Source organism: Osmerus mordax, chromosome 21 (assembly GCF_038355195.1).
Source record: "Osmerus mordax isolate fOsmMor3 chromosome 21, fOsmMor3.pri, whole genome shotgun sequence".
NCBI lineage: Eukaryota > Metazoa > Chordata > Actinopteri > Osmeriformes > Osmeridae > Osmerus > Osmerus mordax.
In genome coordinates, this window is record NC_090070.1 from 9,091,847 (window position 1) to 9,118,766 (window position 26,920).

The 26,920-nt window shown below is 48.8% G+C and overlaps 1 protein-coding gene across 1 annotated transcript in view; it reads right to left on the reverse strand.

The window, feature by feature from the left end:
- Nucleotides 1-5: 5 nt before the first annotated feature.
- Nucleotides 6-26,920, reverse strand: part of LOC136965483 (cytoplasmic phosphatidylinositol transfer protein 1-like) — a 35,924-nt gene continuing 9,009 nt past the window's right edge. The window contains exons 2-9 of the mRNA XM_067259654.1: nt 14,861-15,009; nt 11,971-12,059; nt 10,955-10,962; nt 9,940-10,011; nt 6,596-6,691; nt 5,853-6,008; nt 5,570-5,633; nt 6-3,593 (exon numbers count right to left, since the gene is read on the reverse strand). Coding sequence (XP_067115755.1) covers nt 3,247-3,593; nt 5,570-5,633; nt 5,853-6,008; nt 6,596-6,691; nt 9,940-10,011; nt 10,955-10,962; nt 11,971-12,059; nt 14,861-15,009 — 981 coding nt within the window. The 3' untranslated portion in view covers nt 6-3,246. The remainder of the gene's footprint in view (nt 3,594-5,569; nt 5,634-5,852; nt 6,009-6,595; nt 6,692-9,939; nt 10,012-10,954; nt 10,963-11,970; nt 12,060-14,860; nt 15,010-26,920) is intronic.

The following is a 26,920-nucleotide window of genomic DNA, read 5'->3' on the forward strand; positions in this document are numbered from 1 at the left end:
TTGTATCGTGGCAAGTAAACTTTATTTACTAAGTTAAAGAAAAAAAGAAAATATTAAGAAAAAAAAAGTACAACCAAGACCCAAATAACTGTCAAGAGAGCCATGAAAACATAAACAGCACGTGGAGGAACCCAGAGCGACTTGCCGCAGCCGACTGAGGATGGCACTTCAGAGACGAGACAACCTGGCTGGATAGCAAACAGCACTAAAGAGGTGACAGCAAAAGCTTGGTCCTTTATTTCAAAAACAAAGAGAATCCATTTTGAATTACAGCAACCACAAAATCAAAACTACAGCAATACTGGAAAATTACAACAGAAAACCCAACCTGTGATTCAAGATGTACAAAGTGATAATATTAATACAATAGCCACCCCATTTAAAACAAAATGTCATTGATAGATTAGGTTGGACATGTGGAACAACCAAAAGCAACTGGACAGACAAAAGTGCACAGCTATGTGCATTTTTGTGTAACTACTATGAGGAGCTTGCAAAATATACATTTGAATCAAAAGGCTAAATCTTGAATGATATCACAATGTTATTTTCAATGGCAGATTAAAAGAATATAAAGGTTTCGATCTATTCCAACACAGGCCTACATCGACTAGTATCTCACTTCTGTCTTTCTCCATTCAAGAAGAAAACAACGCTATCTATTGTACATATTATGAACCTGACAATGATTATCTGCAGCTAATGTCAACCAAAGATTACAGTATTTACAAAACAAAATCCATAATCTTTGCAAATGAACAGAACATGCTCCTAGTCAATATGCATTACTTTTGGAGGCCCCCAGGCCATCTAAATCATCCCTGGATTTCTGTATTCCTGAAAAGAGAGACAGTCATCACCAGTTATGAATATTCTAAAACTGTACGGAAAGATGATGGGGATCATAGCTACAGTTGTTCAGTGGAAATGACACCAAGAATGAGAGTCCCGTCTTCACATGAGAGCAACACAAGTGTTGCAGAGGAACTTTGGTCCAACGAAACACAACAAGGACTTGACTGAACTATACAGGTGTTTACATGGTCATAATATGGTTCACGTCCCATGAATGAAGAATGGGGAGATGGAACAAAAAATGCACAGAACTTGAAGAAGGGATAGAAATGAACATCCTGTAAAGTTACAACAAATGGCTTTTTTTTTTCTTTGTCGAAATATGCTCAGAGGTTTTGGTATATGGACAATACAATACACTTTTCGCATGCAGAGGCACTGAGTAGAAAGTCGTACAACTGTCCTTCAGGGGCATGCTCAGATTCATTCAAAACTGCATTTGTTTAGTATACAGTGCTTAACTAACAGAGCCTACAATGTAGCATTCATCTTCACATCCCATCAATTATATACATACATACATACATACATACTATACATAATTATGTATATATGCTTGTGAAACATTTCATGCGGAAATAAGAGACTCCCATGATCTCTGTGACTATAAAATGGAAAAAATATAGTATCTTAATAAGGGCATTCCATTTGAGAGACCATGTTCCCTCCTATAGAGAGTGGTCTTTCTCTGTAGCATAGAGACATGCTTGCTCTGCCGATAACTATGCCATGACGGTCACTGTTATTTTACACGTAGTAGCCAGAAGTTGCAGTAATTGTTGTTTCAAGGTGTGTGTTTCCTAATGTGTACACCCTCGTTGTTCAGACAAGTGTCAGTCCAGAAGCCACTGGGTAGCTGAACAGTCAAAGGCCAGCAGGGTCAGACTCTAGCCTGTCCTGCGATCTACCAACGCTGGGATGTCATAGCACGGGCATTCCAAACACATGACAGAAAGCCAACCAGACACACGACAAGGCCAGTTCGATACCCCTTATAAGCATGGATATGTCCCCTACCACCTTCGTATAGAGAACATTGATTTTACTGCCCCCACCCCCACTCCCCTCCCAAATTGGGAGCCTTGTTGATCGGAGGAATTAACGGATAAAGACGCGTATCTGTCGTACAACTGCATGAACTGATACGTACCGCAGTCCATCAGTATGTTTTTTTGAAAAATTCGAGTTTTGCTCCGTAACAAAATGGCGACAACACTGTCATTACAACGGCAGGTACAGAGTTAGCATACAAATAAAGGCGCAAACCAGGATCGGCGCTCACCACGATTTTCATAAGGTAATGTATTCCGTGGAGCCTGTAACTGTTGTGTAAACGTTCCGAAAGGTCAAGTTAGCCTGTTGAGTACAGAGATGGTATAATATCTGTGGAGTGGGATACAAAACATGGCCATAGAGCCTTGAGCAGGGAGAGAGAGGTACAGTCAATGACCCCGTCTGTCCAAAGAGGGGCCAGACGGGAGATTTGGAGACCTGAGCTGGGCTCTCTCTGTGTGTGATTGTACTGGTCTTGCATCTGGTTACACTGGGGGTGTCGAGTGGAGGGAAAGTGAGACACAGGCAAGAGGAGCGATTGGATACGGGGATTTCCATGACACAAATATGCTTGAGCAATTGTGGTGTTTGTCAGTAGTCATTGAGGTTATAACAGCTAACAACACTTTGCCATAAAATGTGTTTTTTTAGCATGTTTGAAAGATTGAGTTATTCACACTATTTTATTTCAGCTTGAAAAGAACGCACTGCACATGGATATTTCGTGGGCTGCCAAGTAAAAAAACATTCACTTAAGTGTGCAAAAGGAATCAAAGGCGTCAGGTTTCTAAATCTCCGTTGCCAAGGCAACCGCTTTTTAGCGACACAAAGCTAATCAGCTATCCATTGAGTTAAAAAAAAAATGTTTGGTTGGACATTTTGTCTGCATCCTAACGCACACACACACACACACACGAAATCTATCACACTGAAACAATGACTCTAACTAAGGAAACGGCGAAATCGTGTGGGTGCATGATCACTCCTTACACTGGATGGGTAAACAGTAGATCTGACATCGGATTGGCTACAAACTCAGGAAAAGGAAGTCCACAATGGAGGGGGTAGCTGAGCCCACAGCTGCCTGCTCATCGAGGAGGAAGTTGGAGACTTGTGGGATCAACCTTATAACCGTGGTGATATGTGTAAGTAGGGCTGAACTCTGGCATATGGCTATAGTTTGCTTGCAGCACTGGGCACTGGGGTGTGTGTGGAGGCTATAGGCAAGTTTTGTTGGGCTTCTAAGACAATCGGGGTGACGGGGGGAGGCAAGAGGGTGCATGGGGAGCTCAAGGGGGGGCGACAAAACAACCGAAGCCCCAGATCCCCCGTGCCTCCCTATTCACCCGCCAACTCTGGAAGGTCAGAGTCAGAGGGGGTCGAGGGGAAGTGGTTGGGAAGAGGGCCGGGCGCAGCGCCTTGGGGGACGCCTCGCTGGGCCGCTGGATCAGGCAGGGTGAGGGTCTCGGGGGCGGACTTCTTGCGGGGCCGGTCCTTGGAAACGGAGAGAAACTCGGGGGCGTCGGTACAGAGGGGGGTGGAGGGGGCGCTGGCGGGGCCGGTGAGGGCGCAGGAGGAGAGGGGCGTCTCGCTGATGGAGATGGACGGGGGGAACATCCCTATCTTCTCGTTGGTGGCCTCCTGGATGGCGCGCTCAAACTCTCTTACCTCATCCATCGTCATGTCTGGGGGCGGAGAGATGGAGAAACACAGGGGTTAGCGAGGGGAGGCGCCCTTTTAGAGTGCTTTCACTGCAGACATGTTGATAGCTTAGAGGGCCATAGGACCCCATCAAAATGAGACAACCAGTCATTCTTGTAATAAGCTCAATGAAAGAAAACAACTTTTTTGGCAACACCCTCTTTGAGGGTTGAGTATATTTTCAAAACTGTCAGTTACAAACCGTGCATTGGTGTTCTAACGGCTGAATGAGAGTTTGACGGGGAGAGGTTCGACGGGCTCGCATTTCATCAAACACACATTTCAACACAAAACAAGAGTGGGGAAATTAAGAAAGGGCAAAAAAGAAATTGACCATAACACATACGCTTGCTTTGTCATGGATCTCTATGTCATCCAGTGATGATGAGTTTGTTGTGGAATGCTCTTGCGTCTCATGGCAAACCTTAATGTTGGTTTTCTCATGCATTTGTTTCTCGTATTCCCGCACGTCATCCAAAGTCATATCTGGAGAGAGGGGGGTGGAGGAGGTCGACACGTTGGTAAGTTCGCCGTTAGGTCATTCAAGAGGGGTCGGAGAAGGTGGTGGAGGAAACGGATGCATAGGGAAAGTGAAGGCACAAACTCCCGGGGAAGTTGAGAGCGACCTCAGATGGGTGATTAGTGCTTTTTGGAGGGTCAAAGGTCAGATGTCGAACGTCCCAAGCACAGCCAGAGGATGGGGGGGGAAGGTGACAGAGCTAGCTTCCCACCACCCACAGTACGGTTAGGACAGAGCTAGTCATATCAAGGCCATGTTAGGGACTAAGAAAAGGATGGTGAGAGAGGTGAAGAGGAGGAATGGAGGGAACAGAAGAGGAGAGAGCAAGGGACTGGTGCCTTCCAAGTCAGACGACAGGAACGGTAGGGTAGCATCGCCCCGGAAAAGCGTGAAACATTCCAAGGGAAACAGCATTCGCAGGCAAAGTGTTCCCAAACGTTTGGGGAAATTATTATTTGGAGGAAGAGGGATTAGGGACTGACGGTTGTTTTCCAGAGATGGAGGAGAGGGAGGAGAGGGCAGGATGGGTGGATATGTTCCATTACGGAGGTAATGGACTGTTATCTACTTACCCTGCAGCCATGGAAAATACTGAGTGGTTAGTGCGTGAATGGGATGGGGCTGTGTAAGAGTGTTGCTGAGCTAATGGGTGGTCAAGACGACAACACACACCCAACTCTCATGTTTCTCTGAGGCCTCCAATGTTCCTTGAAAACTGACCATTTCTTTTGGGAGCCATTTGTTGTCACTGTCATCAACTTGTAAAAATGTGTTTATGAGCAGTCAACACTTGGGCATTTGGTTCACTTTGACTGGCATATACATAAGCAAACTATGCTTTCGTGGGGGGTTTTTTCATAGGAAAATTGAATGCTGTCAATGTTGTAAATTCAGAGAAACGCCAATGTCTTAAGTTGGACTACAGAGAAACATGGAAAGAAGTTCAGACTGGACAGTTCCAGCCCTAGACTCCGTTATGAACATGCTTGATTAGAGGCTGGGGTTCGTGCTGCATGCTACAGCCAACTGTGGTGGCAGGGTTAGAAGCAGACACGCTGGACCACAGGGTTGGAGAGGAGTCACGTGCAGTACTTCATTCATTTCAACATAACAGTCCAAATAACACAGTCATTTACGATCACTTGAAACATCAACCAAAGGCAGAAATCCACATTGTGGGTTATAGAGACAACTGCACATCTAGCAAATACTTCACCACCGCAAAATTATAGTGGGAACCTTAAGTACGTGGTGAACAAAATCAACAGCAGCTACACGAATAATAAAAAAAGCACGGTGCGGGTTCGTCTCTATCGACATGTATAAGACTCGACCAAACCAATACGAACCAAGACACGTTCCTAGTAGCTACACCTGCTTTACATGTGCTTCGGCTGAGGTCAATACGAGTCAAGAGTGTCCCCCGGCTAGCGGACCTACCGATCCACTCGTCCACCCAGGCGAAGGCCTGCCTGTGTCCCAGGAGCAGCACGTCCCGCACCACCTGCAGCAGGATGGAGGGGCGGAGCTTAGAACATCCTTCTGTCAGGCACCATCTTTGAAGCACACTGGCATCCGCGTTTCAAAAAGACAAGCCTTTTACAATTCATACAGGGGTAACGTTTGGAACAACAGGTATCGTTCGGAGACGTTGCCCTTGTGAATAGCAGAACCGTGTGCGTTTGTGTGTGTTTGTGTCGAGCCTGGAATATTGAAGTGTCACCTTGTGTACAAACTGTTCCACACGCGTCTGCAGTCCCCACACCTCGAACTTGACGGTGACCAGCTTGTAGGAGCACATGATTGGCTCCTGAGTGTCCCTCCAGCCCTCCTGAAGAACCCCGCGGGAAGTCTTCTCCGACTTGAAGTACCGCAGGTCCTACGTGCGCACACGCACATAAACACAGGCCCACACACACACACACAGAAACACACACGCACAGATGAGACAGACGTTGACTCCAAAGCACGACCATCGCCGACCCGCACAATTAAGAATACGGCATCGGATGCCAAATCTACTGATTGTGAAATGAACGTATACTGGAAATGTTTTCCTCCAGAGACTCTTCCCTGGGACTTGGAGGAGCAGAGGCAATTTACAGTATCATTAACCACCTCTTAAGCTAATGAGCAGCTTACACACAGTCTGACGACACCAGGGAAGCCTAGATGAATACAAACACTGAGATAGAGGACAATCACATGGCTAGGGGTTAGGGTTGAGAATGGCAGAATGCCTTTGTGATTAAGATTCGTATACGTTTAGTGTTTTGCACCTTTCTGCCACAGTAAACTCTGTGTTTGTATAACATACATGGCGAATAAACCGTATTCTGATACCTTTTGTGATTAGTTTTCAGAAGAATGTGCCGACTTAAACTGTGATACAGGGCCAACAATGGAGGCATACACACAAACACTCAAGAGGCATGAAGACCGGCAAGCAAACACGCACGCTCTCACCTCAGACTCTTTGTAGTAGCGCTCGGGGATCTCATCATAGGCGATGTCGACGAAACACACCTCTCTCTCTTGGTCCTTCAGCTCACTGTCGAAGATCTGAACACACACACACACACACACACACAAATGATCCACACACACACACAAATGATCCACACAGTTGAGTTATGTTCTTTTCTTACTTCAGACGTCAACAACAGAATATTACCAAACTGTCAAAACAAAGCTACAAAGCTTCCCGGTCCCTGTACCCTTTACAGATCCTGTCATCGACAGTCCCCTGAGCACCAACCGGATTTACTCAGTGCCATTTAGATCAAACGAAAAACACTATGAGGACAGGAAGTTCCATCTGAAACGTGTCCTCTGTTTAACGGCTACGTGTTTCTGTGTGAACCGAGCAGTTTTGGGAGGCCGATTCCAACCTCAACAGCGGCCACAAGCACCAGAGATGATTCCACATGCAGGCTAAAGGGGGAGCTCTAGTCTTGGGCGCTATCCCTGTTGTGTGGTTGGCAAAGGTTATGTGTTTTGTGCTAGTTCATAGAATGGACCAGTGTATCTCTCTCTCTCTCCCTCTCTTTTTCTCACACACACACACACACACACACACACACACAGCAGGCACTCCTACTGGACTCCGTAGCCTCAGGCTACACCCAGAACAATAACATTATAGTTTCATTCCATCCGAGGTAGAACACTGAAAAGGGTGTGTGTGAATGTGTGAGTTTCAATATGTGGGTATATGTGTGTGTGTGTGTGTGTGTGTGTGTGTGAATGCGAGACCGCCTGTGTATGTGCTAGGTTACAGAGTGCTCCATTACTAAAAGCCTGAGGGTGTGAGTGCACCGAGCGTTGCAACATTTTAAAGTCTTTAAAGATTTTTAAATATCTCAGAGGAAACGCTAAGGATATCCAATCTTCTCGCTCTGAGCTATGAGCTAATTATATAGTCAGCCAGTTGAAACGTAAATATGTTGACGTTATTTCTTTAACCCTGTCAGGAAGGAGAGGAAGGTGTCATCCCTGTCAGGAAACACAACGAACACCTCACGCTCTCTCCTCCATTTGTCTTTTACAACTCTCTGTCCTTCTCTCTCTCTCTCCATCTCTCTCTAATACATATGTCGATGTAACAACATATTTGGAATGTACTTTTAGGATTAAAACACTCCAGTGCCTCTCTGCCTCCCCCTTTTTTCTCTCCCTCTCATAGTCTCGTGCGATCAATATGTCTGGTGGCCTCCCTCTATGCTGCCAGCCTGTGTCCTGTGGGCTCTGACTGGCCACAGCTTGGGTTGCCCCCGGTGACCCGGGGCTGCACTAAATGTCATTGGTCAGCGTGAGGCCTTGGCCAGTTGGGTTGGCTAGTTGGAGCGATGTGTTGAGTCTTTCTCCTCTCTCTGTCTCTCTGTCTCTCTGTCTCTCTGTCTCTCTCTCTCTCTTTTTTAACTGTTAGATTGGCATAAGTACCCACTGAATATTTTATTCTTCCTCTCTCATACAATGTCGCTGTCTCTTTCCATCCCCCTCTTCACTTCTCTCATCATCCCTCTCTCATTTTCTTTCTCCCTCTTTCTCCACATCCCTCCCTCCCTCTCTCCCTCCCTCCCTCTCTCTCTCCATCCCTCTCTCCCGTCCTCCCTCCCTCTCTCTCTCCATCCCTCTCTCTCTCCATCCCTCTCTCCCGTCCTCCCTCCCTCCCATCCATCCCTCCCATCCCTCTCCCTCCAAGGGGCCCTTCTGTCACTCGGAGTGTGAAAGAGCAACACGGTCACATCGGGGGGGTGACATGTCAGCATGCATGAGTGTAACTCAGGGACATGGGCGGAGGGAGAAGAGAAGGGAGGGAGGGAGAGGCCAAAACAGGGGGGGGGGGGGGAGATAGGAGGTAGCCGGGCGTAAAGGAAGAGACAGAGAGTGAGAGATGGCGTGTCAACGGCAAAAGACAAACAAGACGAGGGCGATCAACTGCCGTGGACACCAGAGAGAGAGAGAGAGAGAGAGAGAGAAAGGGGGAGGGAGAGACGTAGGGAACAGTGACAGAGAGGCTAATAAGAGGAAGGGAGAGGGAGAGAGTTACTCATTCTGTTCGTCTGTCGAGCAGGGGAGCCTCCAGAGATGGGAAAGACAGAATGGAGGCCGTAAGGGACCATATTAAAAGTGTACGGCATTCATCCAGACTTTACCATGGGAGTGTGTGTGTGTGAAGCAGTGGGGGTAGTGCATGTGTGTGTGTGTGTGTGTGTCCATCTGAGAGAGAGGGAGAGAGACAGAGACATGAGCAAGAGATAAGGAAAGAGAGCGAAGAAGAAAGATGTGGACCACATCGAAGTCTTGCGTAACGGAACATCCCGCCTGATCCCGAGCATGTACGCTCGCCCCCGACACACGTGTACACGTCGCACCTCATTACGCTCGCACAAGGAGCCGACAGATTTGCATTTGTCTTGTGAGGTTCACACGTGACGGTGTTATGAGGTTACACATTAGATCACAGTGAGACATCGCATGACATAATATTGATAACGTAGAGACACAGAGGTAAACAGCACATCACGTCTTTGCTGGCAAACATACACTGCGCTGATTATTCAATGTTATAAAAAAAAGAGACCCTTTTCCATGTCCTGAAATTGCAGTGAATCTGAGTCAGAAGCAGAACTCTCTCTGTGTGTGTGTGCATGTGCGCACAAACTTGTGTATGTGTGTGTGTTCTAGCACACAGACCCTGCCCAAAGCATTCGATGGAGGACAGAGGTGGGCTCCAGTTACTGTGGATGTGTCCATCTGCTTTTCCATATTTCTGATATCATGTGCTTTATGCTTCTGTTGTCTGGGCCCTTGGCATTGTCTTCCATCACAACTGAACTGGGTCACACGTACACAATTACCCCGGAGAAAGTTCAGGAACAAATATCCGGTTTTGGTGACGTTTTTCCACGTCTTCTAGCGACACGCACCCGCCCGCCCCCAATTTTCATCTTCACATCGGGGAAAGTGTTGTTCGTTTGGTGACTAACGACAGGGTGAACGGTCGAAGAAATGAAATGTGCTCTTCAATTAGCTAAGCAGCCCCCCCCCCCTCCTGGCAGACTGTCAGAGGCTCTGAGACATGGCACATTATGATATTGGTTTATCATAGCGAAGGCCCGGGAGGAGGCAGAGTGCTAAATGTACTGTATTCTCCATCATAAATCATTTAGCACGGGAGCCTCGGTGTTGTAGCTGGCACTGGCAGAGGGAGAAACCAAGACGCACGGGAACAGAGATGCGACACACGGACACACACAAAAACTGGCCAGGTTAACTTTGACCCAAACGCACACACACACACTTACATGGTCATTGATGCCTTTGTTGTCCTCGTATTTGGTCTCTATGTGGATGGAGAACTTGGGGAGGAAGGAACACTGCGGGGGCGAGCAGAAACCAGAGGCGGGTTAGACGGGTTCATCTCTTATATGTACAGTCTTTAGTTTTTGTGTGAGCTCCTCTCGTGACAAATAAACGTTTCTAATAAACGCTCCTCTCTCCCGCCACCCCTCTCATTCCCTCTCTTTCCCTCTCTCTCTTATGTTGACTTTTCGTGTTAATTTACAACATCATACTTTTCGTGTTCATTTACAACATCATACTCTGTGTAAAATACCATGCTCCCGTATCAAAAAGACATATCAGAGATTCAGGGAGTAATTGTACATCATTTGACACGTAAATGGCAGTGAAATTCTTTAAGCGGTGAAGCTAAATGATCCTTCTGAGGAGGCAAAGAAGAAGAATTGATGTGTCTTTATCACCCCAGAGCACATGCTCGGCTGAGGCTACACAACTCATCACCATGGAGCTAGACTTAATATAGAACGCACGCACGCGTGCACACACACACACGTGCACCGCCCACACACACACACACGGGTGCGAAATAAATCCTTCCGACCCACACAAATTCACACTGGAATTATGTTCATTCACACACACACACAGTCTCTAAGCTGGAGCTATGGATTCCCACACACAAACACACATCCCCGCAGAGTACATTTGCAGCACACTGCACTCAGAAGCTTTGCCTCGCACACCAAATCCAAAACAACACCCATGTTAAAACAAACACCTTCGGCATGAACACACGCAAAAGGAGCCCACACGGAGGCACCGTCACCCCTACAGCTAATCTAACCGGAACCACCCGGACACGTAGGCTGCGGACAAAGTGACACTTTTTTCCCCTCCCTCTGCAGGGCTGGAGTTACGGGACTGGTTCTGATGGGTCGTGACGGGCAGTGCATCACGACCCGGTGCGGCTCCCCTCGCAGCCAGGCGATCGATAGAGGAAATGGAGGAGGTACTCACGGTGTACTCTGGAGGTCCAGGGCCCACATTGACGCACAGGGGAGACAAAACACAACAGGGTTAGGGACCCGCAGCTGTCTCCCATCTACACAGCGGGGAACACCCACGAGAGAGACCGCGGGCGAAACAGCCGTCTCGTTCTGGTGACGGTGTGACTGTTCAAGCATTATTTTATATTTTATTGTATCGTTTATTTTAATATAATTCCACTTAGTATTGCTAGTTATGTACCCTTAGTATAGTTAGTCCTCATATTTAAATTTGAGATTCCTATATGTTTAATGTTTGCACCTTCCTGCCAAAGCAAATTCCTTGTCTGTGCAAACTTTCATGGCGAATAAAACCCATTTTGATTCTGATTCTGATGTGCAATTCGGCCTTTTCAGAGTCGGTGGTGTTTTTCGTCACAATTGGGATTGGAGGTGTTTGAGACGTTTGTACACAGGCAGACAACACCTCCACGTTTCATGTGGATGTTGATTAATATACATTTAGTCATTTAGCAGACACTAATGTAGACATGAGACAGATGCTCTAGGTAGTGTGGGGTGACTCAGGTGGTTTGAAGCTAAGACTTAGAAAAAGACTGAGGCTAAGGCTGAGGCTGAGGCTAAGGCTAAGGCTAAGGCTAAGGCTAAGGCTAAGGCTAAGGCTAAGACTGAGGCTGAGGCTAAGGCTAAGACTAAGGCTGAGGCTAAGGCTAATTCTATGTTCTCAGTGTTTTAGCAGTTAAGTAGATTAGATGGGGTTAGCCTTGTGTGTCTCTGCTAGAGTTATGGTCGATAAGCGGTTGGTATTCTTTACTGGATGCACTGGCCCCATTAGCTGGGGCTGGCCTCAATGCATCCTGGCTCTCAAATAACCCTTTGGCCCGACCCAGGGCAGTCTGTGTGTGTGTGTGTGTCGGTGCGGGTGCCCGTGTGTGTAGAAAAAAAGGTGAGGGAGCAAATGTGAGTGGTAACACCAGCAAGAGAATATTCATGAGCTTGGGTCAAAGAGAGATCGTGTGTACTCACCTGTGATGGTGTAGGGATAATAGTTCCAAGCCTTTTCAGTCACGTAGAAAATTTTGGGCACCACTGCACGAGCCCAACTGGGCAATTTACTGAGAGAGAGATGTGGGAGAGAGAGAGAGATGTGGGAAAGAGAGATGTGTGTGAGAGAGAGAGAGAGAGAGAGATGTGGGAGAGAGAGAGAGAGAGGGAGAGACAACTCTGATTAATTGATATTGTCATTATTGCTATAACCCTTTTAAAAAGATTGAAAGTCATTCCATTCCTCTAGGGGAGTCTGCAACCTGCAGGGCCCCGTTGAAGAGATCAATGATGAAAATAGGAATAGGATAAGATAGTTTTTTTTTTTTTTTTTTTTTTAAAGTGGTACTTATTAGATTTGTAAGGCCTTGCTGGATTTCTATTACCATTTCACTTGAGAGGTTAACACTGTACACATGTTGTTGTGTACCCAGTAGTGAGTTGTAGAGATACTTAAAGAGAGGACGAGAGAGAATAAACAATATTAGAGAGAGTGCAACTCTCTGCAACACCAGTCCTACACATCCCACTCCAACCGGAACGAAAGTTGGCGGAGTTTACACGCATGGACTCATTGGAAATCTGTTGCTAAAAGAACAGAGACATCTCTCATGTCTCAGGTGTGTGTGTGTGACAGTGTGAGAAAGAGAAAGAGAGAGAGTGAGTAAAGGTGAGTATGTCACTGAAGAAAAACCCAAAATCTTCAGAATTTCCACTTGATTGACAGGTGGACAACAGGGGGGGGGGGGGGGGGGGGGGGGTGGACGATGACTGGACCACTATATTGAGTGTGTGTGGGCGACGATGGAAAATAATATCTGCAGAGCGCCAAAACAGCATTGTGCCACCAATGTCGCGAAGCTGACATTCACACGCATTAAAAAACAAGATGACTGTCGACTCCACCAACTCCATCTGCTCACTTCTCTCCATCTTCCTCTCTTCTTTTAAACACCCCGTCCTGCCAATCTCGGTGCTGGCGCTCCACAAAGTGCCAATCACGGCCGTGGGAGGAGGAATTGGAGGCTCCCGCCCACCGGTCTTCACACCAAACGGGTTCGAGCTGGATTCGAAGAGGTTCGACAAAAGAAGGAGCCGCTCTCCTCCGTCCAGGGATTTGTTCTTTGCAAAGTAGTCTGAGCTTAACTCAATCACAAAATCAACCAACCGGGGCTCATCGGTAATGAGCGTCATCGACAGAACGAGCCTCTAATCAATGTTTACGGTGAATCGCCGTCTGGTGATTTGTCGTGCCAGAAAGCTAGCGAGCTCGGCTGAATTTGTCAGTGGGTAATTGGGAGTCGGGATTCCAATTTCCTGGCCGTGATGTTGGGTAAATCGAATTCTTGGACTCTGTCCCGTTACATTGAGTACTTTTTAGGTTTGGACGCCGCGTTGTAAAAGGGCTTTGCGTCTGGTTGATTAAACTTGCTCTTGTCTTACAGCTTAGATCATTCAAATAGGTCTGTGTTTTTGGAGCCACTTTCTCTAACCCAATTATGTGTTTACAGATTATATACATGCATAACTGGCTAGTGGACTATGTCAAGCCAGCCAAGCGCCAGCCAAGTATGTACAAGATAGAGTATTTCCTCTGGCAGGGTCAAATCAAGGTCACTCTTCAAAGCCCTAATCCAGCTTGGAATTCCCATTCTGGCTGTGTGTTTGTCACCATAACCCTTATCTGTAAGAGGAAGGCTCGCTTCAGTTTGCATTCAAGGTTAAGGGAAACGGGGGAATTCAAACGCTCAATTAGAGCACCATCTCGCTCTCCTCCAACTTACGCTCCCCCTTTTCTTGTCATCTCAACCTCTCTCGCTCACCAGCCCTCTCCTCTTCCAATCGTCAACGCATCTCCCTCCCTCCCTCCCAATTCCCCTGCTGTCTCCCACTCCCCTCCCTTCACCCGGGTCTTGTATTAGTCAGGAAGCCATCTGCCGCGGTACACACAGAGGTGAGGGGGGGGACACACGCTGGGTCGACGGCAGGTTCTTGCCCGTTTCAACGGGCACGGCTCTGTTGTGCTTCACCCTAACAACGCACCTCTCTCTCTGTCTCTCTCTCTCTTGCTCTCTCTCTCTCTCCTTCTCTCTACTTTACCGCCCTCCCTCCCTCCCTGAAGTTTGAGCCATGGCGTAGGGCAGAGCTGTGCTGAGTCAGCACCACTACGTCCCAGGGACCCTGATCGCTGACACAGGTGTTTCTGCTGGAATGAATAGCCTGTGTCTCCTTTCTCTTTCTCTCTCGCTCTCTTTCCATCTTGCCTAATTGGGATGTTTTTGTCCTTGGATGTTTAACAATGCATGGGGAGAAGTTGTGTGTATACACACACACACACACACACAAACATCTTCCTTGAGGGTTTAGGTTGGTTGAGGGGCAGTTCTATGGGCGTATGTGAAGCCCTCTGTGACATGCTTGCGTGTAAAAAGGGCTATACAAATACATTTGATTTGATTTGACACGTGGTGGACTTGCATGGAGTAAGACCCAGCTATGGAGGGCTGACAATTCATCCTTCATGTTCCTTTCCAAAGCTTGGTTTCTTTGTGTTCTGCTTTCCACACAGGTGGTTAATTAAGGAAAAAAAGGCTTAGTCGAGGCTGGACTGTGACACGCGGTTTGACATTAACCTTGCGAGTCGTCACAATACAAATGAACACGTTGTTAGTATGAACCCTGAAAACATCCCACCAACTATCCTCCCCCTTTCCCCCTCCCTAAAATATCTACACATCAGCAATTAGGTCAACGTACAAGTAAGCAAAGTATATTTAAATGTATACAAATGGTACAGATACACATAAGGTCTGCCGGAGGGGTCAAACGGAAGGCTAGAGGTCGGGTGTCCTGGGTTACGGGGCCCACTCACCTGTTGAGGTAGACGCGTTTCTCAGTGAACTGGCCCTGGCCGTGGTTGGGGTCCTCGAACGGCTCGTTCTGCACCACCTCCACCCCCTCCCCGCGTTCACTCTGCTCGTGGCTGTGCTTGCTGATCATGTACAGCTGACCGATCCTGTACTGGGAGACACAGAGGGAACACAGGGCCGCACGCTGGGGTTAGATAAGACCGCGACGGGGGCAGACACAGACAAATCCGACTGGAATAGGGGAGAGGTCTAGGGTTATGGATTCATAATTTTTGAAAGTTAGGAGTTTGAATATGATCCGATGAAAGTGGGTTTGGAAAGGACCAGCATTCACCACAATTTGGTTTTTGGGGATTAAGATAGCTTTATCACTGAGCCATAAAAGAAGTCGTTATGCACTAAAGAGCCGCGCAGACTGACTGATATCTGACTAGAAAGTAGAGCCCGACCGATAAATGATTTTTAAGGCCGATACCGATACAAATATTTGGTGATTTAAAAATCCGATATTCCGATATCGGCCGATATAAAAAAATATTTAAAAAAATCCAGAAACGCGTAACAAAACAAACTGATTTCCCTAACCGTAGTTATTTGTAGTTTACATTTAGCCACTTTTAGCAGAAGTTCTTATCCAGAGCGACTAAGTACAGGGACATTCCCCGATGCAAGTAGGGTTAAGTGCCTTCCTCAAGGACACAACGTCATAGACAGGGCCAGGAATCGAACCAGCAACCTTCTGATTAATAGCCCGATTCCCTAACTGCTCAGCCATCTGACTCCTCATCTGACTCCTGCTCATGTGACTTCCTGATTTCCTGACTAAAATAATATGTTAATGCAGTTTCTGATGAATAAAATGTATAAAAATACAAACTTAAGACATGAAACTTAAAGTCCTTTGAAAAAAAAATACATTAATATTCATTTATCGGCCATTATAAATGCCGATACCGATAGTTTGGAAAATGCCCAATATCAGCCGATAATATCGTCCCGCCGATATATCGGTCGGGCTCTACTAGAAAGTACTGACCGAAACCACAGAACAAGAAGGGAGGGCTACAGGGTGAGGGGTCGACAGGATGCACTTGAAAGAGAGGGAGCTACGAGGCCCAAAGAAGGAGGGTGCAGAATGAGAAAGAGGGGGCTGCTGAGAGAGAGGTGGAGCAAGAGAAAAGAGGAGTGCACAGTGTAGTAAATGGAGGAAAAAAGTATTTAAAATGCGAGGAAGGGAGAGACAGAGAGAGAGGTGTAGAGGACAAGCTGCGATGAAGCGGAGTGACGCTAATCCTCTTATCTGTCGCCGGCTGTGAACGAGTGAAGCCCTCTTTCCTACCCCCACCCCCCGCTGAGTCATTCCTGCATCCCTCCCTCCTCTCATCTGCCGCACATGACCCACCACTAACCAAGAGGGGGAGTGGGGCGGGGGGGGCTGGCGCAAAAAGGAAATACAGCGCCTCTTTTCCTCCCCCCTCCCATGAGCTCATAGAAGAGACTGCTGGACAGGCAGACAGAGCACAGTTAAATGACCCAACTAAATGATCCCGAAGCATCACTAATCCACACCAACCTCCATTCTGTGTCCTCCACGATTAGTTTCCTTGCAAACCCTTATAAAAAAAAAGGTCAACACAAAGAATGCGTCTTCCAGCCATGTTGCTTACGAGGCCTCCCTGGACTGTGGAGCAAGTTAGCGGGGGTGTTGGTGTCAAAAAAAGGGCGCCTCAGCAGGAACCCCCCCCCCCCCCCCCCCCCCCCCCCCCCCAGGAAACACGCTTGAGCAGCACATTGCAGCATGGGGACGATCAATTATTAACGCCGCCAACTGTGCTGCCCCTGCCCATCGCCCTAGCGCGGGAGAGACTTGTCCCTGTCACATCGACTCTGCAAAGCTATGCCGGGCCAAGAATGTCCCCAAGGGCAGACACCTCCGGGGCTGAACCAATCCCGTGCTTGCCGCCTAAACAGGAAGCGACAGGCTGGAGGCACGGCGGCCATCTTGAGCGTTGGGCAACGGGGAGTCATAATGGAGGCGCACTTCAGCGCGCTGAGTGGATACCGTGGTTACGGGCGCGTTTGTGCGTCGTCAGTTCAATGAACTGTATTTATTTAATGTGCAGGGCCTGGAGATGTATGAGCTGCGGAGTGTTCCGGGAACCAGGATCGAATTCAACGTAACCTCAATGTGGAGCCCGTCGCTTTCGCCCTTGAGTCTGTCCGTGCCTTGACTGTGATGCTAATCGACTTCATCAGGCCATGAGAAAAAATGATGTCGACCAGACACAACAGCGACGTTACATCATTCCTCCTCTTCCTGGTGCTACTCAGACGAACCCCCCCCCTCCCCCGCCCCCTTGGTAGTGTGTCCTCCATTAATAGAAGCTCTCCTCTCATGGAAGCGCCTCCCCTCAAAAGCAGAGGTGTTGCGTCTAAAAACAACCGTCTCGCTGAACGAGGCTCGGGTTAAAGTGGAGGTAAATAATGCACGCTCTCCCCTTCTCTCTCTTTCATTCCCCCCCCCTCCCCCTCTCGCCTGCGCCAGGCGCCAAGGAGAAAAGGGATGAGAGGGCGGATGGAGCGGGTGGACGAGTGGAGGACCGCTTGAGAGGGGAAATTAGAAATGGAGGAACCGGGGGGGGGAGGAGGGTGAATGAGATGGTTAGTAGAGGGCGTCTGATGGCTGAGCAGCAGCCGTGGAAAGTGGGACGGCGGCGCCGCGTTTCGACGAGGCACGTCCCTTCAGGTTCATTCAGGAGCCCCGAAGGCGAGGTGGCCGTTGAAGGCAGATAAAAACATTGTGAGCGCTCACTACGCCGCCCGCTGTACGGACGCTACTCCCCAGACGACTCGTTAAAATACAGACAGGGTCTGGGGAATGACCGTGTGACCCGTGAACTACGGAAATTAGGCCTCTCCACATTCCGAGTGCTTCACAACACACGATCCGTCTAGCGCCAGCCGTTTGGATAACACCTTTTCACGTGGTCTATTCCAGTAAACAGATACTAGTAAGAGGATGTTTGAGATCTGGAATTGAAATCTAGGTATCGACAAACACCCTAGATTTGTTGACTTTACTTTGCGGCATCTTGACTGTCTTTCATCAAGACGACAGTCATCGTTCATTGGCACTTGAGAATCCAAACATAAATTGTTTGCAATGGGTCTGATGACAATGCAATACAGGGATCAAGTCATTAGTCTATGCCAAATGCACAGTTTTATCAATGTTCTATCAATACAATTAGGGGTCATGACCTGAGGGCAATAAAACAGCACTCCCAGCAGGACTGCCTTTTAGTTTAGTTTGAGCTACGTGTGATACATTAAAGTGCAAAATATTTACAAATACATAATATTTGTAGCCAGGCAAGTCTTCAGGCCCTCAAAAAGAAACCACTTGCAAATGTAGGCTATACAATTCTCTTTGATCGTGCTCCATTGAATGCTAAGGTCCCACGCTGCAGGTATCTAACCGCTCTCTGCCCCGGAGCAGACACTTCTTTTAGCCACCCACGAGACCCCTGAACCAACTGTCAGCCAGTCCAAGGTCTGGGCAGAGAAATTACATGAATAAACAGCAGCAGCATTAAGTTGCGACCGATCAATAGCGGTCTATTGAAATTCGCCCTGCGCGCTTGCGGTCGATAGCGGCTACTGCCCGGTCCTAGAAGAACAAGTTAGTCGAAGGGAGGAGGGAGTTGTGGTGGAAGGAGAAGGGTGGATTTACGGCTGGACCAGAGGCATGTATATCAACAGTACTGCCGCAGGCTCTGCGTCCATCTATCCGCTTTGGTTGGTCGTCGAGGGAATTCGAAGGGCAGAGCATGGTGATAAAAGCATTGAAGTAAGGGAGGGTGAAACCGAGGAGTCCCGAGATAATCTCCCTCGTTATTCCAGTCGAACGTCGCTCATTAAGCACACGAACGCTCTCTGTGTTGAAAGCGCGAACAGAGCACCGGCGACTGCTCTATGCGTTTAATTGGCTGTGGAAATTGACGCTTGGCCGAGAGCCAAGCTCTGGCGCCCGCTCACAACCCGTCTAAACAATTTAGGATAGAAAAGTCAACATGACTGGGATTTATGATACAGATGATGAGAGAAATTACATCCTCTGAATGTTGTTCGGCTCAACAGCTGGCAGCTGCTGATGTTACAGCTCAACTCCCTACCTTGACATTACAATCAACAATCAAAAGTTTGCACTGTCCCAATTGAAGAAACAAAACGATTGAGCCTTCAAAAACAAGCTGAACACCACTTTGGCTTTGGGTCTGTCGGTGCTGAAAGTCATCTATGGAATAAAAAGGTGCCCTTTTTTATTTTTATTTTTTTGGTGAGCTTTCAGCACATGCTCAATTATCAACCGCCACCCACACCAACGTCTGCGTTTTTCCCGTCATTGTGCTGTAATTGCTATGCTAATCGCACTGCTCGTTGGCATCGGCTGCACATTTAGGTGAGCTCCATGGCAACTCAAGGGGGTGTCCATTATCGCAAAGTCTGGCTTCACATGTCGAAAACGCCTCTTGAGTCGTGAACACCATAAGGTAACCCCCCCCCCCCTCTCTATTTCTCCATCTTGATTTGGTTTTGAAATCAGTGTGGATAGCAGATAGGGGGATGATGCTAAACTAATCTCAAAACTAGGCACCGTTAGTTTGAAGTAATCTGAGAATCAGTCTCAGGAGAAGATGCAGGAGCTAGGTGGCTGTGCATGTGTGCTTATTGAGTTAGCCACCCGACTGCCATGTTAAATGATGGCTTATACCTGAAGCCTTTCCTTGACGTTTCCCATCGACTTGCTCACAACACACATACCGCCAAGAAGAGTTAGGAAATTGTATGTGGAAAAACTTGTTGTTACCACAATTGACTTGACAGTCTCAAAATAATGGTTGGGCATTGCATATACTGTACCAAAAGGCTGAAGAGAGAACTGGTACAAACCAACAATGGAAACACACTTCAGTAAGCGAGTAAAACAAACCTTCCGTTCATCCTATCTACGTTAACCCTCTCCAACCCGTAACCCCAAAAATGAGCATCGCCCATTGATAGACTGACACATTAACTAAGCCATAATGGAAGACACCATTGTTCCAGAGCAGGGGGGTGGAGGAGCCACACGGCTAGATCAGATAGTGTGTACCTGCGCAGCAAACAAAAGGCATGGAGAGAGCGTAGTGTACAGCTGGTGCAGGGGAGATAGAACTGGCTTAATGGGAGGTGTGATTTATACAAGTGCCTCAGGGATGCACACAGCTATTTGTTCTGGGCTCACACACTGCAAGAGAGGCAAACACACACACACGCTCACACTTTTAACACTTGCTAGTAGGAGATGTAGGCCATAAATACAGACACACTTCCGGAGGAAAATATCATTGGGTACCATCGTATAATTTATCTTTTACAATAAAGTTACACACAAGTACAAACACAGACGCACACACGCACACCTCTCACTTATTGCTGACAACTGTGGCTTCTTACGTCTCTATCGAATGTAAACGATTCCCTGCAGAGCATGGCTAAGATTACACTGCTGGCTTACCTTACTCTATCCACAAGGGGACATGCAGTAAAAGTATCCATACACAAACACACAGATATATTTACACACGCACGCACGCAACCCTCTAGAAACACACACACACACAGGCCCCCCCAACCACACACAGGCACACACACCTTGCCCCCAGATACTGCTGCCTCAGCTCTGGGGCCCATCACTCTGAAACATCTTCATCCACTCCAGCCGCCAATATATCCCACACGCTTCTCCAGTTATGTGCACATTTAATCAACTGTGGGAGGGATGCAGTTGTGTTCTCCCAAGATAAGATTATCCCTGTGTGCTGTGTGAGTCAATAGGTGACGGGAGTGTAATTAGTGTGCGTGTGTGTCAGAATGTGTGTGTATGTGTGTGTTGATGTTTGTATGGTGGGGGGAAATGGATCACCAGTGCCAAATGAGATAACCTTTCTGCAGGGGCTTTGCACCATGTGGAAGGGTTGGGTGGAGGCTCGAGGTTTGCTGAAGCAGGCTGAGGAGAGGGAGAGGAGTGGAAAGAAGAGAGGATAGAGTGGCGTAATCGAGAGGTGGATGACCGCTGGGCTGCCAAGGCTGTGAAACCAACATGAATTATTAATAGAATTACTTAATGGGCTTTTTGTCTCCTTTTACCCCAGCCAGCGCAGGTATAAAGCAGGTATGAGGCCGGTATGAGGTTGGTATAAAGCAGGTATGAGGCCGGTATGAGGTTGGTATAAAGCAGGTATGAGGTTGGGAGACTCGCTGGACCTGGTCGCGAGTCTCCCGGTCCTGTCCTAAATCTTTAAAGTTGAACAATGGATTTTGGTGTTTTAAAAACCCATCGACACTGTATGACTATGTTTAGCCTGTGTTCTGCTCCTCTCTCTCACCAACCGTCTCTGGAGGAGGGGATCCCTCTCTGAATTGCTCCTCCCAAGGTTTCTTCCATTTTTTTCTCCTGTTGAGAGTTTTTTGGGAGTTTTTCCTTGTCTTCCTTGAGGGTTTAGGTTGGTTGAGGGGCAGTTCTATGGGCATATGTGAAGCCCTCTGTGACATGCTTGCGTGTAAAAAGGGCTATACAAATAAATTTGATTTGATTTGGTATAAAGCAGGTATGAGGTTGGTATAAAGCAGATATAAAGCAGGAATGATGCAGGTATAAAGCTGGTATGAGGTTGGTATAAAGCAGGTATGAGGCCGGTATGAGGTTGGTATAAAGCAGGTATGAGGTTGGTATAAAGCAGGTATGAGGTTGGTATAAAGCAGGTATGAGGTTGGTATAAAGCAGGTATGAGGTTGGTATAAAGCAGATATAAAGCAGGAATGATGCAGGTATAAAGCTGGTATGAGGTTGGTATAAAGCAGGTATGAGGCCGGTATGAGGTTGGTATAAAGCAGGTATGAGGTTGGTATAAAGCAGGTATGAGGTTGGTATAAAGCAGGTATGAGGTTGGTATAAAGCAGGTATGAGGTTGGTATTAAGCAACTATAAAGCAGGAATGATGCAGGTATAAAGCTGGTATAAGGCTCCTTCTTATTTGATTAAGCGGTGATCTAGCACTGGCTTCATCTCCGCTCACAGTTCAGCCAATCACAATGGGCTATATTCAGCCTAAGAATCAAACAGGTATTCTATATCCATTACCCTCACCCTAACCAAATAAAGCAACCAAAACTGCTGATATTTTATTACGGATTAGCATCTCAATGAATTCCAATTTGCTGTCTATAGCGGGGCTAGCTGAGAGACAGGCCCACCATCAGCATCAACCTACACAAACAGGATTGGCCGTTTCACGGTTAGTCCAACACAAGGTTAGAGAAGGCACATGACTCAGTGTTAATGAATGGTGCGATGACTCCACCATCCATTCACACCACTATTTTCTGGGTCAACGCGACGCCAAAGGGTGTTCCTTCCAAGCATGTGTCTTCATTTGGACAATTCTCCTGAACACACACACACACACACACAAAGACAGGCACACACCCTCATCCATCTTCATTTAGCAGCCCACGAACCACGGCTAAAGTTGATAACTCCATGATATGGATAATGGAGGAGTGGGATTCACGCTGTGCCTTGTCTGGGTTGGAGTGAAACAAAGTGGGCAGACGCCTCTACCCGCAGCCCAGGCTTCAGGACGGGCCTAAAGGGTTTCATCCACGGAGATGGAGATGAATCGAAAGAGGCTTCAGCAGGCATCACCAGCTGAGTCTCACGACCGGAACACGCCTCGTCACGGCAATCACTATTCATCCCCACGGCGATGACTATTCGTCATCACACATGTTGCCCGGGGGAGAGGGTCCAGAGTCCTGGGGAGCGATGCATTGTGGGGGATGGATGACTTCCTCGAAGGCGGCTGTCGTCGTAGTGACATGACAAACGAGGGGAGGGGAGAGGGTAGAAGGAGGGAGATGAAAACAGACGGCAAAACATTCGACGACGAACACTCAAAGACGCAGAGAAGGAGCACGCGGGGGACCAGGCCGTCGCATGTTTAACGGCCACAGCGAGCCGCGGCGCCGAGCGCAACGCGAGCGCCGTCCCTGTTGCGGCGACATTGAGGAGAAGGTCACGGGGGGGGGGGGGAGGGGGGGGTTATGAATTGCAAATTCCCGCCCACAGCTGCCAGGCTCCTGTTTGAGCGCCCAGGAGAGTTGTGTGAAGAGCACTCGCTAACATACCAGCGCGCTGCGAGAGGGCCCTGACATATGCTTGCTGCCTCATTTAAGTGAAGCTTTCAGCCTGTGTGTGTGTGTGTGTGTATATATATATATATATGTGTGTGTGTCAGAAATTGAGAAAGAGGCTGTTGGTGTGTGTTTGTGAGGGGCAGGTGACTGAGTGCGTGTGGGCGTGTTCCTGCTCATGTGCGCGCGTCCCCCTTGAATGGTCTCCTTCATGGCGGCCCCCCCCTCCCCCCCGAGTAAAAGGGCTCTTTGGTGAGGCCCCTTCAAAAGGAACATGGCCACATTACCATCCTCTTCTACACGCAACCAGGTACATCAATGCCCGGGCATGGCTCAGCCCCTCCTCCCCCCCGTCCTCCGCCGTGGTGAATTTGTAAGAGTCAATTACCCCTAATGCACCACTTCGGCGGAGCTGCGTTTTGGGTGCGCTCGTGCGGAGGACACCCCATTCAACCGTTGTTCCCCCTTCCTTTCCCTTCCCCCCACCCCCCCCCCCACCCCCTCTTCTCTTTCTCCTAAATTGCCCTCATCATGCTATTTAGATTGGTTTTGGTTCTTTTTGTGTACGCATATCCCCATGAAAAGTCCACACAGGCCCAAACGCCACGAGGCAAAATCGAACCCGCACACCGGCGACCGTTGACGTCGTGAAGGAGAAGCGTGAGCCAAAAGTACGGGGCGGAGTGACGCGAGGGCGAGGCGGAACATTGATCACGCTGACAGGAGAGCGAACGAGGGCCGGAAACAGAGGGCCAGACGGGCCAGGGAGGGTGAACGGGGGAGCGAGGGAGGAGAGAACCACGGAAGATGTCGAGAGGAGGAGGCGGAGGGGCCGGAGAGGAATAATGTGCGCTCGGAGCAGTGGAGGGGGACGAGAGCCGGCCGTAATAAAACTTCCATCATCTTAGAGTGGGAAGGAGAGAGATACAGTAAGGGGGGGGGGGAGGAGTGGGGGCGCTAGGGAATGAGATAACATGAGCCAAGGCAAGAAGGAGAGTCACAAAGACAGGGGTGGAACAGAGTGAGGGAGAATGGAGGGTGTGGAGAGAGGATGAGAGAAATGGATTGAGAAAGAGGGGGGACGGATGGACACGGAGACAGAGATTGTGAGAGAGGGGGAGAGACGGAGAGGGAGAGGGGAGGAGAAGGGAGAGAGAGAGCACAATGTTCCGAGGCAGGTAGCTCCAGTGAGCCGGCCAGGGCACTGTAAATCCTGGTCAGAAACATGAGAGGAGGTAAACAAACCATTAGCTCTTCCACCGCCACCTTCATCCATTACTCTATCTACACCCACACACACACACACAGACTACACCATGCCTAAATATAGCCCACATGAATAGGCTGACACAACTCAAATTCAATCACCATGTAAAAAGGGCCTAAATAAATACAATACCTCATGTACTATTCAGCCAATTGTTGTTTTATACGGCCCAGTGCACTTGGAGCCTTTGCATGGCAGCAAAAACAAATAAATGGCTAACATAACTTGTTTGTTGGGATGAAATATACATGTGCGCAGTTAGTGAGTTTGACCCCGGAGTGAACTCCTCCATCCAATGGGAGCCAAACACAAGTGGGTCACGAAGCACTGTCACACTTCCTCATCTTTCGATGTCATAATCCCTTAAGATGTTTTGGGACACATCACACACGTCACACACGCAATTTTCCCTCCCTCCCCCCCTCCCCCCCTCCCCCTCTCCCCCCCCCCCCCGCTCCCTCCCTCCCTCCCTCCATCAGCCTATGGACAGAATTCCAAACCCAAAACGTCTTCTCCTTTCCGAGAGGACAGCATGACTGGCCGGTACGTGACTCGCCCGTCACCGTACAGGCCAGGAGAGGCTCTTTAAAAGGAACAGGATTTACGAGGACACGACGGCGTAGCTTAGCGGGACACAAAGCCCCATTAAAGAGCGATGAAGCACCGGAGGGGACAAGTGTGTGTCCACAGTCGGCATGTTCACTCCTGCCACCTGCTACGGAGGATCACATAGCAACGTGCTAAACCCCTCCCCTCCCCCCCTCTCTCTCTCTCTCACCCCCCCCTCTCATTTGACCCCCTCCTTTCTCGACGCATCCCTCTCTCCCGTGGCTGGATGTGGTGCGTCTCTCTGGGGATGCGGAAGCTACGCCTGCCCCCGCAGCCCTCGCAGGACCTTGTTCGACGAGACCATAACACACAGGGCACCGGACGGAGCCGGCGCGTGCGTGCACGAGACAAAGTGTGTGTGTTTGTCTGTGTGCGTGTCCGTGTGTGTAAGAGAGAGAGAGATGGAGAAAGCGAGGTAAAGCGAGAGTGACTGTGAATAGCTTCTGAAACCCTTCTTCGCCTTCATAGTCCCCGAGCAGCGTTCAGAACAATAGGAGTTGTATACCTTGAGAGACGCCACGAGGCTCTGGCCCCCCTTGACACACAGGAAGCAGGAAGTGGCCCAAAACACACGAAGTATATTCACCTCGCTTCTGCCCATCCATCTTGCTCCCTCGCTCCCTTTCTCTGTCTTTGTTTTGATCTTTACCTTCCCTACTTTCCTCTCCGTTTCTCTCCCTCCCCAAATCTCTCTCACTATCTCTGTTACCCCCTGGACTCTCTCTCTCCCCACCCCCCCCCACCCCCGCCCCGCCCCCTCTTTTCTCTGTCGGCATCTCTCTCACTGTCTCTGTCCCCCCCCCCCCCCCCCCCCCCCCCTTTCACTGTCGGCATCTCTCTCGGTCTCTCACAGCGTAGGCAAGACAGTAGTCTCTAACGGTAGTGTTCAGCAGAGAGAGAGAGAGCGAGAGAGTGAAAGAGCGAGAGATCCCCGGGTCGTAACCCCGCAGCAGCAGCAGCAGCAGCAGCAGCAGCAGCAGCAGGGCTCCTGCCCGAGCTCACACGCCCGCCCGCCCGCCAGCCGACCGCAGCAGGCCCGCTTCGTCCTCCATGAAGCTTTTCGCCGAGTTCCACAAGCCGCATTTCAAAGCAGTTGCATGTGACCGATAGTAGTCAGGATGGAAGTAAACTGAGATTTAACAACGTGCATGGTGTGTGTCACGTCACAGTTCCACTTGAAACTGTAAACCTTCTCTTGTCCCCCCCCCCCCCCGCCCTTCTGCCCTATCTCCCTCCTTCTCGTGTGTGCTGACCATGTAGGGCCATAGTCCTCCTCTCCTACTGTGATGCACATCAGCACATCTGGCTCCGGGCCTCTCTGACGTCACCCGGGCCAGCTGGCTGACCTATCCCTGCTTAGGCCCCTCAGGGGTGGGGGAGATATCTAGGCCGGCTGGGGGATGGAGGTAGGAGGACTAGGCCTCACAGCTCTCTGACCAAAAGATGACCTACACCTAGGGAGAATATATGTGTCCCACTCTCCGCTCCCTGTGGAAAAACAAGAGTGTGTGTTTGTGTGTGTGTATGTTAGACAAATGAATGAAAGAGAAACAGTGCATGCGTGTGAAAAGCGAAAGACAGTGAATTTATGTGTGGGTGTGTATGCACCCGTTAAATTGTCGGGTAAGTAAGTGTGTGTCTGTGCTCAACAAACGTCCATGTGTTTACTGTGAGCCGAGACAAGAACTTGATTCATTTACTTCGGTGAAGTCTGTACACAACTACTCACATGCAACACACACACACACTCCCAGATGGGTCAGTACCGGTTTTCCGGGTTACTGGTCAGAACGTTGACACATCACAACCTATACAGCCTCTCATTGGCTCCTTACAGCCCCTAAGAGTGCATCCACATCATGTCAATCAAGCCTGGCAAGGCGGGACATTCACTCAAGACGTCTGTTCCCAGAACACTCAGGCTACTCCTTGGGGCATGCCTGCCAAT